This window comes from Penicillium cosmopolitanum (genome assembly GCF_028827165.1).
Source record: "Penicillium cosmopolitanum strain IBT 29677 chromosome Unknown utg000012l:1.0-3308103.0:1.0-3310761.0, whole genome shotgun sequence".
In the NCBI taxonomy this organism is placed as follows: domain Eukaryota; kingdom Fungi; phylum Ascomycota; class Eurotiomycetes; order Eurotiales; family Aspergillaceae; genus Penicillium; species Penicillium cosmopolitanum.
In genome coordinates, this window is record NW_026622682.1 from 1,001,516 (window position 1) to 1,018,511 (window position 16,996).

The 16,996-nt window shown below is 48.9% G+C and overlaps 8 protein-coding genes across 8 annotated transcripts; 3 read left to right on the plus strand and 5 right to left on the minus strand.

The window, feature by feature from the left end:
* Positions 1-86: 86 nt before the first annotated feature.
* N7509_013152 (class I SAM-dependent methyltransferase) lies at positions 87-764 on the plus strand (the record flags this gene model as incomplete). The annotated part of the gene is made up of 1 exon (XM_056637789.1): positions 87-764. One exon carries the CDS (start codon positions 87-89, stop codon positions 762-764), a length of 678 nt encoding a protein of 225 aa, XP_056481296.1.
* A 1,218-nt stretch (positions 765-1,982) lies between these two features.
* N7509_013153 (MFS transporter) lies at positions 1,983-3,607 on the minus strand (the record flags this gene model as incomplete). The annotated part of the gene is made up of 2 exons (XM_056637790.1): positions 1,983-3,272; positions 3,338-3,607. 2 exons carry the CDS (start codon positions 3,605-3,607, stop codon positions 1,983-1,985), a joined length of 1,560 nt encoding a protein of 519 aa, XP_056481297.1.
* A 1,342-nt stretch (positions 3,608-4,949) lies between these two features.
* On the minus strand, positions 4,950-5,285 carry N7509_013154 (uncharacterized protein; the record flags this gene model as incomplete). Its single annotated transcript, XM_056637791.1, has 1 exon — positions 4,950-5,285. The coding sequence occupies one exon, from the start codon at positions 5,283-5,285 to the stop codon at positions 4,950-4,952; it is 336 nt and encodes a 111-aa protein (XP_056481298.1).
* A 1,220-nt stretch (positions 5,286-6,505) lies between these two features.
* N7509_013155 (uncharacterized protein) lies at positions 6,506-7,205 on the minus strand (the record flags this gene model as incomplete). The annotated part of the gene is made up of 2 exons (XM_056637792.1): positions 6,506-6,943; positions 7,131-7,205. The coding sequence occupies 2 exons, from the start codon at positions 7,203-7,205 to the stop codon at positions 6,506-6,508; spliced, it is 513 nt and encodes a 170-aa protein (XP_056481299.1).
* A 1,919-nt stretch (positions 7,206-9,124) lies between these two features.
* Positions 9,125-11,080, minus strand: N7509_013156 (uncharacterized protein; the record flags this gene model as incomplete). Its single annotated transcript, XM_056637793.1, has 5 exons — positions 9,125-9,832; positions 9,916-10,086; positions 10,146-10,437; positions 10,496-10,606; positions 10,659-11,080. The coding sequence occupies 5 exons, from the start codon at positions 11,078-11,080 to the stop codon at positions 9,125-9,127; spliced, it is 1,704 nt and encodes a 567-aa protein (XP_056481300.1).
* A 661-nt stretch (positions 11,081-11,741) lies between these two features.
* On the minus strand, positions 11,742-12,425 carry N7509_013157 (alpha/beta hydrolase; the record flags this gene model as incomplete). Its single annotated transcript, XM_056637794.1, has 1 exon — positions 11,742-12,425. The coding sequence occupies one exon, from the start codon at positions 12,423-12,425 to the stop codon at positions 11,742-11,744; it is 684 nt and encodes a 227-aa protein (XP_056481301.1).
* Positions 12,426-15,021: 2,596 nt separating this feature from the next.
* N7509_013158 (uncharacterized protein) lies at positions 15,022-15,231 on the plus strand (the record flags this gene model as incomplete). Its single annotated transcript, XM_056637795.1, has 1 exon — positions 15,022-15,231. The coding sequence occupies one exon, from the start codon at positions 15,022-15,024 to the stop codon at positions 15,229-15,231; it is 210 nt and encodes a 69-aa protein (XP_056481302.1).
* Positions 15,232-16,056: 825 nt separating this feature from the next.
* Positions 16,057-16,821, plus strand: N7509_013159 (uncharacterized protein; the record flags this gene model as incomplete). Its single annotated transcript, XM_056637796.1, has 1 exon — positions 16,057-16,821. The coding sequence occupies one exon, from the start codon at positions 16,057-16,059 to the stop codon at positions 16,819-16,821; it is 765 nt and encodes a 254-aa protein (XP_056481303.1).
* Between the last annotated feature and the right edge of the window lie 175 nt (positions 16,822-16,996).

Genomic DNA, 16,996 nt, shown 5'->3' on the forward strand with positions numbered 1-16,996 from the left:
AGGGTTGGAAGTGGTACATATACGAGCTGGAAACATTCAATCTGTGAGTGAATAATAAACACTTTTCCACAGTTCATATTACCACAATGGCTCAACAAACACAGATCACCGCCCATGGTGCTGCTGGCGCGGCTCTTTATAGCCCATTCACCCTGCCTCTGTATGACACGTGGGTGCTAGGCCTTTCCAACTCATTCGCTTGGTACTGTTCCACCAAGGATGTCCAACTCCCGTTCTTCAGAAAGTTCATGGGCCATCGCCATTTGGACATCGGTCCCGGCACCGGCTATTACTTGGCCAATGCCGGTATTCCAGAGAAGACTCAAATGACACTTATGGATTTGAATCCTCACTCTTTGAACTACGCCAAGCAGCGTCTGGGCAGACCCGATACCCAAACCGTCCAGGCAGATGTCACACAGCCACTCCCATTGACCGGCGTCTATGACTCTATCTCGACTTTCTTCCTCATTCACTGCCTACCGGGTCCCTTGGAGCGGAAGATGGTGCTTTTCACGAACCTAAAGCCTCACCTCGCTGAAAATGGCACTGTCTACGGGACGACAATTCTCGGTAAAGATGTCCAACACAACTTGTTTGGGCGGATCTTGATGAACATTTACAACCGCCGTGGCATCTTTAGCAACTGGGATGATGGTGAAAAGGAGTTTCGGGAGGCTCTTTGCAAGGACTATAGCAAGGTTGAGACAAGTGTTGTGGGACGTGTTCTCATGTTCTCGGCTTCGCAGCCCAAGCTTCCATAAATTTAACATAATTTAGAAAAATCAATATATTGCAGCCCTTTTATGATTCTAGCTTGACTTTAAAAACAGAGAGCTACTTACTTTAAACCCCTTTACTACTCTTAGCTTTATCGATGTATTTCACTCCTGCCCCCCCCACCCAAACGCCATAGTTCAGTCATGAAATCATCTCAATAGCACCACCTTCATTCAATTTCGATTTCCGCATGGCGGCTATTACGAAGGGATATAAGAAGGTGTTTCTTTCTTGTGAACCTTGGAAATAGTAAATAACCCTCCAGCTGCCTGGTGGATCATGAATATATATTTTACAAAATTCAGATTTACGCCGTGGAGAACATCTGAGCCTACAAGGAAAGTTATAAATACTAGTACTACTATATCATACAGGATTCTACTAAGAAGTAAGGATTGCCGAGATAGTATCTAGGTATTGCGTTCCAAGGTTGTAATTTATTGCCTCACTATCGTGTTTGGAGGTGGCTTGGTAGCCCTGGTATGAAACACGTTATTAGTGCCAGGTGAGGCTCATACGCGTTATGGATTGTTTTAGAAATACTCGAAGAACCTTCCTATGGAATGATGATGCAATATCTACCTAGGTATCAGTGCTACTACTACTATTCTACATCAGCAAAGCTCTGATTTAAATTTCTTACTTTACTACATTAACCTAGCAACTCTATAAATCCTCAAAAATAACCACGAACCTGGACAAGAGTTTATTCTTGGAGACTCCAGAGCCCTGGAGAAACAAACCTACTACCCACGAATATCCATTCCGCTCTCCAGTTGAACTCACAATTCCTATCATGGACTTCCAAACATACAATCAGGGGGTAATGAAGTTCGTGGACAACATTATGGACCTGATCATGCCAACATTCGTACTCGTCATGGTTGTGATGGTTTTTGTACCAGGGTGTATTGGCATGATTATTATTCTTCTCGCGCTAGCTTTTCACTTCATGAAGAAGGGTTGGGAGTATATTTCTGCGCGTCTTTCTCAAGCCAACAACCCAGGCCAACCCACTACTAGCACGACCATCGAATCTCCCCACAAACAGAAGAAATCTCATTAAGCCAGAGATGGCCTGGAAGGCAGTTGATTTGAACGTTTGCTTTACCTAGCTATCTTTTGAAACAGCAATGGAGTACATAACAATAAACCACTTGCTCAACCCCTGACACCGTGCTTCCCATCCACAGCGTCATTTTCTAACTTCCTTCTCTCTTTTCCTTCTCCTCATCTCTCTCCCTCTCCCTAGTCAGTCGCCTCTTCCTCCAAACAATTCCATACCTAGTCATAACCCAAAGCGTCGGCGAAGCCGCGATCGAAATAAGCGCGAGCGTCGTAAAAGCCCATCCCCACCCCATAGCCTCACGCATAGGATTAATAGCCGCAGAAGCAGCCGCACCAAGCTCACATCGCATGAGATTATTCGCCGCGGTCGCCGCAGCCGAAGACCCCGGCCAAAGATCCACCATCAACGCATTTAAAATCTGAGACGTAGCATTCAAAGCCCAACCCGAAAGAAAGAGAAGAATAACCGGTGCCGCGACGTGGACTTTCTTACCAATGACCCATCCGAATGCGACCATGAGGATGTTGCTGGCGTAGTAGACTGGGATAGCGAGTTCGAGGCGAACTTTTTCGATATTGAAATTGCTTATGTCTTGGTGTTTATTTCTTTGGACCGGGAGGCCGGCCCGGAGAGCGTGACTGCGGTAATTCCAGTCTACGAATCGCCCCGTTGTGAAAGCTGAGACTATTCCTCCTGCGCCGATGGGGATGTACATCAACGCTGTTTGGATGTTGTTGTAGTGGTAGACTTCGTGGAAGGTTGTTGTTGCGCCTGTCATTACTGCGTAAAAGCCAGCGTACATGAGGCCTGTTGTTAGGAGGATGGCGCCTGTTTCGAGGTCCGTCGCGACGCGGAGGGTAGGTATTGGTGAAGGAAAACGGAAGGCGTAATTCTTTCTCGCGTCGGCGATTTCTTGCGTTGAGACTGAGCCGCGGCGTTTTCTGTTTCGGTGTCGGATGTAATCGGTCACGGACATGCTGGGGAGTGGTGGGGGGATTGATCCGTCGCCGACGACTTTTCGACATGTTTCTGGTAGGAAGAGGATGAGGAAGGTGGCGAAGACTCCGGAGAAGATTAGCAGGAACCAGAATATCCAGTGCCAGTTTAGATATTGGCTTATTAGGCCGCCGATGACGGGGGATAGCGAGGGGCCTAGCATTGAGCCGACGGATGCGAAGGCGATGTATGAGCCTCTCTCTGCGGAGGTGATTGTATCTCCCACAAGACCGTTTGCCAGGGCCACCGTTCCACTGCTCCCGGCTGACTGGATGCATCGGAGGACCAGGAGGGCCGCATAGCTATTTTGTAGAGCGAGTCCGAGGTTGGCGGCGATGTAGATTGTGAAGCAAATGATGTACGCGGGGCGTCGACCGGCGGTATCCGAGAAGCCAGCGATCAGCATAGGCGCGAAGCCCTGTAGAATCTGGGAGATAAGAGTTTTTCAGAGATCAGATCTGGATGTAGAAAGGTGGATGGGGTGTCACTCACCAGATATGTTGTTACTGTCAAGTTGATTTTTGAGATGGAAACACCCAGCTCGTTCGAGATGGTCTGTAGCGCAGGGAAGTAGATACTCGATGACAAGGGCGAGAAGAATGCAGCGAGAGATCCGGTAGCCACAATAGCCCTCTTTTGACCGACTGTGAAGACTGAGAAGTCGCGTTGTTCGGTGGTGGGGTTTGCATCCGGGGCAAGCTGTGCTTCTTTGCAGTCTTCGGCCGCAGCTGCAGGTTGGGATGGGGTGTTCTCGCTGGTCATTTTGACGATGGGAGCGAGTCCCCTAGAGACTGAGAAGTTGTAGAGGTGCGGAATCAGTCGAGTGAGGAGGATAGAAAAAGATGTTGGCTTTTGTTAGATGTGAACAGTCAAATACTGGAATAGTCCCCGGTGGATGACTAGGCCGTTCCGGTACCGGGATGAACTATAGGAACTACCTACATGCAAATTCGCGGCAGGAAACACGACTAAAGAAGTGAAAACATTGCACAGTGGAATTATAGAGTATAAAATATTTCACAAAAGCCGTTAACGCATGATATTCCTAAATTTTCTACAGTTCCCATGACGGAAGTGAGACCTGGGAATATCCTACTTCATCCCGGTACCGGCAATCTACCCGCAAAACAAGCAAGCATACATCATCATCAGGTAGGAGAAAATATCCAATACGCAGAATTAATAATAGAAAAAAATAGAAAAATTTCTTGGGTAACCCGATGGAAACATTTATCTCGTACACGTGTCTCAACCCTGAACCACGCGTTTGACATGTAACACATTCCACTGCACTGCACGCTGCAAGGGTCGACACCTTAACCTCAGTCCTGCTTGAATATCCCATTCTGCCACTCATTGATATCGCTCTACACCGCCTTCCAGCCAATCGCGCCCAATAACTATGCCAGTGCAGCAAATCCCCGCAAGACCCACATCAACAATGCCTCAACCACAAAAACTGGAGAAATCCAACTTCTATTTGCAAAGTAAGCACAACCTACTACTCTCTTGACCAAAAACTGACCAGAAAACCGCAGGAAATGGCCATGCACCGCCAAATTCACGCGCAGCAAGACTGCTCCATGAACAACGAAGACAAGCCTTGATTTCGATCATGCACTCAAAGCCGGACCATCTGGCCTCTCCCTCACGTCAAATCGGACCAGGACTTCACGACCCCGGTGAAAAATCCCGGTCGGGCGATTGAATTCGTCGTCGACGCCCGTCAATAGAACCCCTTGATCCGTTGCAACTTTGGACCTGAACGATGTTACTCTGGAGTATCAGCATTCCCAAGAGTCTGTATTCTTCTCCCGAGTGTTCTTCTCAATGTCGATATGCACCGAGGCATACGGCATCGTCACGCTGAGTTCGAGCGTGTCCGTTTCGCTGCCTGCCAGGTCCTACATTTAGGACTCGATCGTGAGGTCATCAACCCATCCACCCCGAGATCCATGTGCGAGCAAACCTCTCCCGAGGCATTTATATCTAATCCTCCAGCCCTGCGAAAAGTCGGATCCATTTCACAGGCCGAATCTCGTGTCCATCATATCAGGGTGGACTCCACGGCCCGCCCGGTAGAGCAGCAATAGACCTGGTTAACTCAACGCTGCTCATCGCGATCGATTTTGTTCCAGAACTCCAGTGACCTGTCGGTATACTCGACCAGGTTGAAACATTTCGGGGGGAAGGCTATAGTCGGTCGTGGGGGTGTACAATTGAGCTTTTCTCCGACTGAGAGATCGAGTTCGTGGCGACGTGAAAATGCTTGCGACCGGTCTTTTTTCGAGAAACTTTCATTCGATTTTGCTGTATCGATGTTCGCATTGTCTTGTTGAGAAGATTCTTCCGAGATGAAGGGTTTATCGCTGCTGGTGAGTCCGTTGTGGATGTGGGTGAAGAATATGGTGAGAGTCTGGAACTGGCTGGGACGGGCCATAGTTCTACTGGAAATCGCCTCGAGTTCTGGAGCAGTGTTACGATGTACGATGATGGTAAGGAACGAGGTCAATGTATGAGTAGTAGAAGACAGAATCAATTCACTGTTCTGCTTGAAAGCTAGAGCTAGAGTCTGCCTAATAGGTTGTCCAAGCCTCAACCCAACCTCAACGCCCAACGCCTCCACCGCTCTCCGCCGACGCGGCAGACCAAACCTCCCTGTTCATCGCATGCAAGAAGTTAGATCAAGTCATCACCATGGAAGGAATGTTACTTACCGGGGCATCTCTGACCCCCAAGCTACCACACCCGACAATTACTCCTCCCCAGCTGTCGAAGCCTCCCTGTTTATTTGGTGTAAGCAGTCAGCTCAAGTCATCATGAAGGAAAGGAGGTTACTTACCGGGGCGCCCTCACCCCGGAGCTACCACAAGTGACCTCGGTGTCAGATTCGGGCATGTCCCACCTGCGACAGTCAGTCATTGTCCACATTGGATCAAGCGGAGATACTTACCCTGGGCCTTCACCGGGCGAGCCACGATGCGTTGCGCAAAACGCATTGGCGATGTGCGAGGCAATGCATCTCTGTCGAGTCGTCAGGGCCAGAAAGGAACGGAGCGAGAGACAGGGGAACTTACCTCAAAGATCCGGGGGACAAACCTGAATGGACCGGGCAACTTACCTGAGAGATGCAAGCTCGAGTCGGCGTCGTCGGATCGGACCTAGAAGAAGGACGGACCTGGGCCAAACATGGTCAGTATGGAACGATACGAGGGATCGGAATTCGGGGACGTCCCTTGAAGCATCGTCGCCCCGGGCGTTTGCCAGGCGCACGGAACGACGATGCTCTTCGTTCACCACCTGTGAGAGAGTCAGTCAATGCACCAATGTTGATCGAGATGGAAGAACTCACCCAAAGCCACCTGGACACGGGTTGCCCAGACCCGCTCCAGAAACAAACCAACGGACCGTGAAGCTAAATATGCCTAAAAAGGCCACCTCTAGGAGGCACACATCAGCAGAGAAAGAGGCCGGAGGCACAAGGCCTCCGACGGAGAACTCGTGCGAAGGTCCGTACCAATGGAACGCACGACAAGAAAGAAACAAAAAAAGCAAGCCAGCAAGCCAGAGAGAAGAAGGTAAAGACAGACAGGGCTTGGGCAAAGAAAAAACCAAAAAAACTAAAGAACTAAAGGAGTGGACAGGTTCATCTCCGTATGATCACCACAAACGACGAAGAAGACCAACAGCAGCAACACCAGCACCAACAAGAACGCGAGCAGAAACACGCACGACAGAGGCTATCAAAGAGCATGTCCAGACCAAAGGACTCCAATCACCATCGATCTCAGGATCCTCCTCTTGCGGGTAAGCTCCGGGCATACCCGTGAGCACCCCATCCTCTTGCCGGGGAGCGACCACCACTGGCTCGCTCTCCGCAACACCACCGTATGGGATAAAATCCGTCAAGAGATCGAGAGGGTCATCTTCGCAGTCCGACTCCTCCTCACACTCACCAACAGGAACCCAAGAAGCCCGACACCAGGGTGACTCCTCCCAAGCGGACGCAGGGCCAATCCACTTAGGGTAGTTGTCAATGGTCACTTCTCCAAAGGTCACACGCCGAGCGTGAGATGACCCGGAGGAAGCTCCCGCAACCTTCAGGTTGCCACGAGGTGGGGGGACAGAAAGGGAAGCATGAAGGACAGGCCAGGAGGGGGGGAAGAACAGGAACGCTCGACAACGCAGAGGGGTACCGCAAGGACACTTCGCACGAGGGAGAGGGTGAAGAAGAGGGGAGGGAGAGGGGGGGGAGACTTGCCTGAACTACTAACTGGGTACCAACCTTGGGCAGATCAGCAGAGCCAGTTAGCAGCAAACGAGCCGCCAAGGGAGAAACGAGAGTTTCCGAAGAAAACATCTCGAATCACCAGCAGCTGAAAGGAAGAAGAAAGCCAAACACCTATGGGGGTAAACAACGCCAGAGCATAAAGCAAAGACAAAGAGCAAACCAGCCAAAAGGTGTGAGGAAGAAGAGAAGAGAAGAGGAGAAAGTTGGAGGGCGGCGGGGTTTTTGTATGTTTTCCTGGAGGTTGAACGTTCCTACCGTTGGAGCAGGTCAAAAAAGACCAAAACATTGCCAAAAGGTGGAAGGCACGCGGAAAAAATGGCATCATCGTGACTCAAAACGGTGGAAAATGAGGTTCATGAGGAAGGCACGCCGTCCGGGATCACAACAACAGGCCGTCTCCATGGAGATTATGTATGAGACGGGGATGGCGAGAGTCAGTATGGGGACAGCGAGTGTGTATGCGGGGAATACCAAGTGTTAGAAATGAGCTGAATTCGACTAGATTTTGATAGATCCAATGTCTTTCAAGTGTATACATCCATATAAACTCCCAATATCAATATCAAAAGTCAGTTCGCGCGGACGTGGACGGGCGAGGTCCGTGTGTTGACGCCGCAGCATCAGATCGATACGCCAGCTCAGGGGACCAGAAACAAGAATATGCTACTCGGAGTGAATAGGAAATCGTAGAAATCATCTTCTCTATCAATTTCAACCCACAAGAACCCGTAGTTATGTTGAACAGGCGTACGTTGAGAGCCCTCCAGTAGCCAACTACGGCGACACATGCCCCATCTAAACAGACTCGAAAGGATAACCTCGTACGCGGGGTGAACAGGAAATCTTGAAACCCATCCTCTCTATCAATATCAGACCCCAAGAGCCCGTGGTGGTGTGGAACGAGCCGGCGTCGACAACTATACCCGCGGCCACAGCGCGTCAAGCCCCAGCTTAGCGGGCCCGAAAGAGCAGTTTCTTACACCGAATGAACGAGAACTCGTATAACTCATCCTCTACATCAATATAAAGCCCCAAGACCCCGTGGTGGCGTCGAACAAGCGCCCGACATGCATCGAGAGCCATCCGCCTGCCCGCCGCAGCGAGTCATGCCGCGCCACCCATGCGATATTTACGCTGCAACGAGCTATTCCTTGTTTGTATCATGTTCTACATCTTCTCGATGGGCCTCGAAAGACCGAGCATCCCCTCCACGAGCGCCGCTAGCAGGACGCCGCCATTCCTCGCCACACGCATCCCACTGTTTACATCCCGCCTCTACGGGGGAACCACCTCAAATCCGTCTAATTCATCTATGAATCGTCAATACACCCGAAAATACTACTCCCCATAACGACTCAACATATAACACTGCCCATTTTGGGGCAAAATCAAGAGCTCAACCTACGATGCAGGCTACGCATAACGTGCCCAGTGGCAGCAAACCCGCGGTGAATCGCTCATTGAATCGGAATACAACTTTCATTTTACCCTTACTAGTTCCTATACCACGATTTCATGTCTACATTACACCTGGAATGCTTCGTCCTGGTCACGGTGTTCGAAGAGCATTCTCTAGTCACGGGACTACTCTCTCAATTTGGGCGTGTCGTTGAAATAAGCTTTGGGTCGGATCAAATCGAAATTCCGTACTTAGTCAGAATGGTTCAAGTAGGACATAAAAAGCAAAAATCATCTCTTCGTATTTCAATATAAATTCACTTGCATACTAAGGAGCGACACAATTGCCAGGTCATGCGACCAAGCTAAAAACAAAAATATCATCAAGCAAATGTAAATAAGTATAAATCCGCAATCCAAACAAATTTCATAGTATAAGCCATTCAGGATTTCGGGACGAGGCGAAGAAGCCAGGAATTTCACCACCGAGGCATTGCAACAGGATTGTACCAGAGTTTTAACCTGATTAGGAACGGAACTTGCATAATTGATAGAGAACCTAACTTTAGTATTGGTAGGGAAATGCCATACTATGTGCTGCCGTAATTTCCCGGGACATATTGTGGGAGATCTCCTTGGGCACCGGCACCCCCTTGGAAAACATTCCCCTGGCCGACCCCTGGTGGGAAATTGCTCGGGCCACCCTCTTGTGGGACCTCCATGCCTCCCATAGGTGTATCTCGATCAACCATTGGGGTAACTGGAACATAATCTGGCAGAAGATCCTTCTGTCTCGGAGGTAAATTCTCCGGCAGAGCGGATTTATAATGCGGCTTCTTTACGTACGTCGTACCATTACCCAGACTAGTAAGGACATAAAGTCTGATCATATCAGTACAGGAAGTAACGGTATTAAATAAAACTCTCAGAGCAGGACCATTCAATCTAGGCGCACCAACAGCCTGAATATTTCCTTCACGCACAAGAGCTTCGATGGGGAAGTAGTCATTTCTGTAGCTTTTACCTGCTGCATCGTCCTCGGGGACTGGAGCCTCGAGATTGAAATAGAGGCTGATAACATAGTTAAAGAAACTTGTTCCATCTCCTATGCGCGATTCAGCAACTCCTAGAATGGGGGCGACGTTCCATAGTCCCCCTGGTGTATTAGGAGCGAACTGTGCGGTTGGGGGCTGATTCACATTATATAGAGTGAAAATGTCATCTTGGTACAGCGTCATGAAATCGGCACCGCTGTCGTCTGAGAATTCAAAGACCCATGGGTGGGAATCTTCCGTTATCTTGAGTTTTATATTCATCTGAGCAGATCTCGAAATTAATATGCAGTTGTTGAAATAATTATTAGCCATGGGAGCGATCATACCTTGACCTGAAAGGGCCCCTCGTCTGCGGGCTCGTAACATAGACCGGTTGAGGCCAAAGCCCTAGTACCAGTGCCCATATTATTTCCCTCTTTCGGATATAGTCTGTAATGGTTTCCAGCTTGGGCATTTAGGTTGCTCGGGCCAGGTGGCAAGGGACCAGCCAAGCGGCTCTAAAAGAATAATTAGTTTTCGAAAGTGATTTCTTTCTCTGTCTGGACAATCAACGTACTCCTTCTACCCAAAAGCCCTTTTTGTATCTCGGGTCTTTGGTAATAATCGCGACAACTGCCATATCATGCACTCTGGGCTGGCAGATCTGTTTGCCATCGCTCCAATAGGTTACAAGCCCGAGATTCCAGTCAAGTTCCTTCTTCCTATAGGCCTTCGCGATAGCTTTGACTGTTGGCAAGAAATTATACCCGTCACCATTTCCTTCCAGCCATGCTTTCATTCGGTTCAATTGCTTAAGACGTTTTGCCACATTGAAGGATAGACCCGGGATCTCAGCATTAACCATGAAACTAGAGAGAGAGAAATTTCATCAGCATGGTGCTTCCAAAAACAGTTCGGGCTGCTTACTCCTCCTTCTTCTTCCTCTCAAGGAGACTCTTCAAGTCATTCTCGAATATATGAGGCATGATCTTTTCTGCGATTCGTTCCTTGCAACGTTTAATCAAAGCATCGACATCACTGAGGATCAGTTAGCAATGTCAAAGGTCTCTGGGATAGTTGGAACACCCACTTCTGATCAACTCCGTGGTCTACAGGAGTCCATCCTTTAGGAACCTTCTTAATATCGGTGATAGGCTTCTTGGGAATCTTCCACCTAGGCTTGGAAGGTGTCTCAGGCTGATCAAAATCAAGAGTTCCCACGTATGACACTTTGAAGTCTTCCAAAACTTCTGCTACAGTGGTAAGCTCTTTAGGGCCATGACGTCTCTGGTCATTGTCTGACTCGTCAGAAGTCGCAGGTGTTTCGGATGAACCTTGGCGTCTGGAAGAACCTGAAGTCTTTCTAGAGGATCCAGAAGAACTTTTCTTAGACGAGCCGGAAGTCTGGCGGTCATTTTCTCTCTTTCTTTTCTGGGGCACATATTCTTCAGCTGAGCTTGGATCTTCGGCATAGCTGGTCTGCTGCTTCTTTCTATTGCTTCGGCGAGGCATGGCGAGGTACCGAATCTTCACGACAAGTTAGATGCGTTTCAAAGGAGTTTCTTTTCGGAAAATGAAATCGATCCGAGCTTCTCGGCTTTGTGACAAGGAAGACCAGAGCCCTGGACTCGCTTGAGATGTCATATATACCTTCAAACAACAAAGGGAAAAATACCAGTATCATCCTCTGTGCCCTTTTCATTCGGTTGTCGACTCGTCTTCGTCGACGTCTGCTGCCAAGCCCCAACGACTTGAAAGAGTATCTCCCTATCAAAGCGACCACCACAAAATCTTCTTCCAGCATATCATTCATTCAGGTGACTCGTAATTTACAATAAATTCTATTAAAATAAGCTTCCGAGGGTTGCGCTACCGAGCGGACACACCAGCCCATCGACCCTAACGCAACCCAGCTGTCCACACCCTTCGCACCCATCCAAACAAAAGAAACCCTCTCCCCAGGAAGCGACCAAATGCCATCGGTATTCCAAATTTGAACCAGGACAATGGCTTGAAGAGGGCCGTGCGCGGGACGACTATGGAAGTCCCGTCCCCATCAATGACCGGCGTGGAATCGTCACCCCCAGAGCGCGTAAACGCAGCAACAGCCTCCAATATGATCCTCGCCGTCAAAGCAGGTTGACTCAAAAATGGCGAATGACTAGTTTGCAACTCACGATGTTCCACAACACCCCCCCATCTCCCTCGCCATACCAACGGACAACCGCTGAGCAAGAACCGGTAACCCATGATCCTCCACAGTCCCAATATACCAAGACGGCACATCCTGCCACCCAGCATAAGTAAACTCGCCGCCTTCAAACAACGCCTTCAGACTCTGGGTAGTAAGTTCCGAGACCCAGTACTCCGCCTCGTCGTCCGGTAAATCGTGATAAAATAACTCGCGGGGCGGCGTGACGAGTTCAGCGTAGCCGGTTTCATTGTTCACGCGCCACGCAGGTGGTGGATGGCCGAAGAATGGATCCATGAAGGACAGTCCGGTCAGATTGAAGCCGGAGGCTATGAGAATCAAACCAATCACGTATCCTGACTGGTTGTTGTCGGTGGGTGGTGATTCCTTTGAATTTGCGAAACCTTTGATAACGCTACTCCCCACGATACCGCCGTATGAATGCGCAATGACAACCACATTGCGACCGTTGCTTGTCTCGTCGGAAACCACGGTCCGAGCTGCGTCGAGATCGTCTTTGAAGGTTGCCTTTGGATTTCCCGATGTTGAGGGTAGAGATACGGCCACACATCTTAATTTTGGTTCCAGGAGCTTGATTAGTGGGTTGTAGCATGTTGGTGTATGCCATGAACCGTGTATGAAGACGAGGGTTGGTTGATTCGACATGGTGGTTGTTTTCGTCAGGGCCCGCGATTTCAATGGTTTCTACTCGAATTTGGAAAACGGAACAATTGCATGCTCTGATTGGTGAGGAAGAATGAGAAAAGAAGTCAAGTTTCTGGAAGGGAAAGACGATGAACAATGAAGTTCGATCTTGGAAAGTGGGTCTGCGCTGCGGAACCGACACTTGCGGAGCCGATGCGCATCACGTGACGGTGGGACAGTCCTGTACGGGAAATACGGTATTCTGGTACCTATCGGTAATTTATCAGTATCACCAGTATCACACCATTCTCAATGGCCAGAGCTGACTAGCTCAAGGGAAAATGAAGATGTAATACTGAATACTGATATTTTCATTTACCATTCTCACTTTAGAGCTAATCAATTATGCAACACCTGGGCACCAGTACTTCGGAAAGGAAAAATTCATGGGATTGAAGATAAACAGAACGGGATAGCAGCATCGAATATATACAACCTTCAACTTCCGAGCCTGAGGTCAATTGGAACAAAACGCAGAAATTTGAATCAAAGGCGAAGAATTTCAATTTGTCTTTCGCTGAAAAACACACAAAAAGAAAATGCCAGTCTTCCGGAATATATAAACAACCTCTCAAGGTCTCCAAACTTCTATGTCTCCCGAGTCCTTTCAGCGACTCCGAACCGCTGTAGGTCTGACATTGCCCTTTGACCTGGACCTTCGTTGATCGAACCTGCATTCCAGCCGACTTGAAGACCACGATTGTTGTCTCCAAAAGATATGTTGTAATTATTGACCTCGGCTGCCTTCACAGTCTCTGCGACAGTATTCTGCTCCTCGACCTTCTGCGAGGGGATCTGGTACAACAGGTCTCTGGCATATGCTGCGGCAACCATAGCTGCATATCCCTGCCACTCCTTATTCTTATGGGAATCAGAGTAATCGCAAATTCCACGGATCACAAGACAAGGGAAATGATTCAGCAAGCCAGCTGCTTCCATCTCAAAGCACAGAATATTTTTCTTTGCTGCAAATTGATCGCGGATGATGGCATCCTTCATAAGTGAGTTGCCCGATGCAATGAGCCCATAGTGAATTGCCGGGTTGTCGTCTTCTTCGTCGCGTGGCTGGCGTAACACGAGATCGGATGGGTTATCGCCACATCCTGGATCACACGGCTCATCGCTAGACTGATGAACAACATCACTTCGGAACAGTCGATCAGATGCAAGGTCTGGACGCCTGTACTTCTTGCGGAGACGGGGTCTCTTCGCGAGAGCTTTCTCGATGGTCTCTTCCAAGGTATGTCCATCCAATTCATAATCGGCTTTGAGTCCGGCTACCGCTGACCGCAATATAGGCGGTGGTTGATTTAGAAATCCTGTTTGCTCAAATTCTCTGCCCTGAATGGCCTTTCCAAAGTCATACTGATAAATCCCGCCTTGACCGGACGAAGGAGAGCTCACCACAATATCGCCTAGGCGAATATCGTGCTTCCGGTTAGGTGCTCCTCCTCCAATCCCAACCATTAGCGCAACTCGAATATTTGAGAAACTAATCATCATTCCCTCGGCCACCCGAGATGCTGAGACTGTTCCATATTCGCCCATAGGGAGGACTGAGATTACTACTTTGTGGTCTCCGGTCCTCCCATAGGTGTAATTATTGTTGTTGTTCGGCAGGTGGAACTTCACTTCGTAAGTTTCATCGAGCACTGCCTGGGCTGCAACGTACTCAGTGGGGATAGCACAAATCCACCCAACGGAGAAATCATCTGGCTTGGACATTGTTGACCAGGAATGGGCTGCTCAGGTCAAGTTGACCTTCAGAGATGGTGGGAGAGGGTGCGAATGGAGGGATGGGGTAAGGCTTTTAGGGGAGACACGACTCAGCCTCAAGAAGTGCATACGAAATATTCTGCTGCCCAATTGACGCGATGAGAGGGGTAGGGAGCCCTTAGCGTCGTAATCACCTGATGGTGAGGCTGAATATTGCCCCTCACTCGAGTCAGAATGGCCCCCACGCCCTGCATGCCAAGTAATTCCGATCTGGATGGACTGCACCACTCACAAGTCATCAGCCCTTGCCTTGACTGACAGTAAAACCTTGACTGACAGTAAAAAGCCATAAGCTTAAAGTTTCCGCCAGGTATGCATTCTAATGATAATATAAACGAGGGCAAAAAATGTTCCAAAAGGGAACAAATATGCCCTGGGCCAGCCGGGGTGGAAATGCCTTGCCACTTTGAGATTATCAAAGATCTACAAGAGTATTAAGTTCAAGAACAGCAGGCTACTTTGATGCATATACTGGGTCCTTCAAGATTTTGATTTTGTACATTGCAGGGTTCAAAAAGGCGCAAGGGATCCCATCGCACGCTGGTTCTGTGTTGACGGAGAACACCTCGCACAGAAAATGTGGTTGTCCAATGGGATATGTGTTGAGATAATACCCTAGGTTGAAAGAAGAAACCTTTTCTTGAGGTCAGTGACTACTACTGAGCCGTCATGGACCCTCGTAGGGGAGGAACCGACGGGCCGTCGCGTCTATCTCTCACTTTCACCAGAGAACTTGAAACAAACACTGAACTTGCCACCACCAAAAACTCTTGTCACCATCATGCAGAAGCCGTTCCTCCCCTCCTTCATCGCCGTTTTCACCATCTGCGCCAGGCTGTTCAGCTATTCCTTCTCGGATGTTTTGACATTGAAGGCCATGATTCTCATCTGGGGCATCTTTATGCCCCTTATTAGCGCGTCCAAGTTATCACAGGTCGAAAATGGAGTCACAGAGTCCCTACCACTCTTCGAGCTCGCTTGGTGCGTTTGAGAATTTCCAACCAGTCCTCCATCACTATCAACGAGGCTGCCCTGAATTCCTCTGCGTGGCCAGTACGTCTTCACAGCATCGATGATGGTGATTGTTTCAATGAAGTTTCAGCGTTTACAACATTCACATGTTGGGGGGCGTTCTTATGTACACGAGTCCATTTTTACCGCATTGTACATCCGGCATGACAGGATAGTTTGCTCGTCGGGGAGCATGCTTACATAGCTTCACTTCTCACCTACCCACCACTCCATAAATATCATATCTGCCTCTACGTAGTCATTCTTCCAGGTGCACATCTTTTTTTCGCTCCCAATGTGGCGCTCTGTAGCGGTAACCGGCTCAGTTGGTCTAAAATTCAGCTTGAGCGTCCCGACAGCCGCCTGTTTCCGTAGATTTCCAAGGTTTGCATAACCAATGTTTAAGGAAATTTTGGAATATATCAAAATTAGGTCTTGATAGTGTCCAAGGTGTTAATTAAGTATCCTCGGCTAGGTGGCAGGCATGATTTGAGAACCGAACGGATATTACAATGAGATGTGCACTGAAGTGATAGCCTGGATAAGAAAACATTTGCTTGAAATCAGTAACTACTACCGAGCCGCATGGAGCAGCGCATGAAAAAGAGAAGGAAATTGACGCGCCTCTCGCGTCTTCTCACTTTCCCCAGCAACAAACAACCAAACTTGCCATTACTACTACCACCCCCACCCCTACCTCTCCCTACCATCGACGTAGTCACCTTTCATCCAAGGACCATCGACCTCAGATCAATTACACTCAATTTTGTCAATCCGATCACTCATCCCCATACCATCCACCATTATGGCCATAAGTGGCGCCGTAGTGGCTACTGCCATGTCCGATGCTTGCCTCGTGATTACTGCAATCTTTACGGCCCGAGTCAACACTGACGGAGCCATGGCTGTTCTGAAGGAAGTCTCTGACATTGTCATCCCCAGCTTCTTTGCAGTTGTTTTCGCTACCTTCGCTATCCTAACCCTCATTGACGGCATCCCAGCCATAAGCATCGCCTTCCTCATCTCATTTCCCGTCGATTTTACCCTCATGGCTATCCCAATTAGCTTGACTATCCTGGCTCTCAGTTCTCTCTCGACCATGATGATGGCCCTCATTGACGCCATTTTTATGACTGAAAACATGCCCATTCTCACCCCTTCCTGGGTCATTACAATCAGCTTGTCTCTTCTTTTTGCTATCAGCATGATTGAGACGATGAACACGACCATCTTTACCCATTTGCTGGGGGATCTTACTGTTGTGGCTGTCCCGGCTATCTGGACTACTACAGTGGGCCTCTTTGCCATTTCAGCCATTATCAATGCCATTACTTACATCGTTGCTATGGTGAGAAGTACAGGAATCGCTGCCTCTTTCCTAGTCTTTGCAACCGGCTTGACTATCTTAATCTTCGCTGCTATCTCAGCCTTACTGCCTATCCCGTTCAGCCTTCAGATAAATACCATGACTCTCGGCCTACGAGTCATTGTCAGAATATTCCGTACAGGGAGCGGACAAATGGATACAAGAGAGTCACTACGCCTACTGCACCAAATGCGGTTCATTTGAGAACTGCGAAAGAGTCCTCTCTCTTTCTGCCAATTTGGCGGTGATTGCTCAGGGGGCTTTTTATGACCCGCAATCCACCTCCGCCTCAACAGCACGCGTCTTCACTGGATTCATCATTACGATCTTCAACGACTTATCCATTTTCACATCATCGGTATGGCCGGGGTGCTTTTGA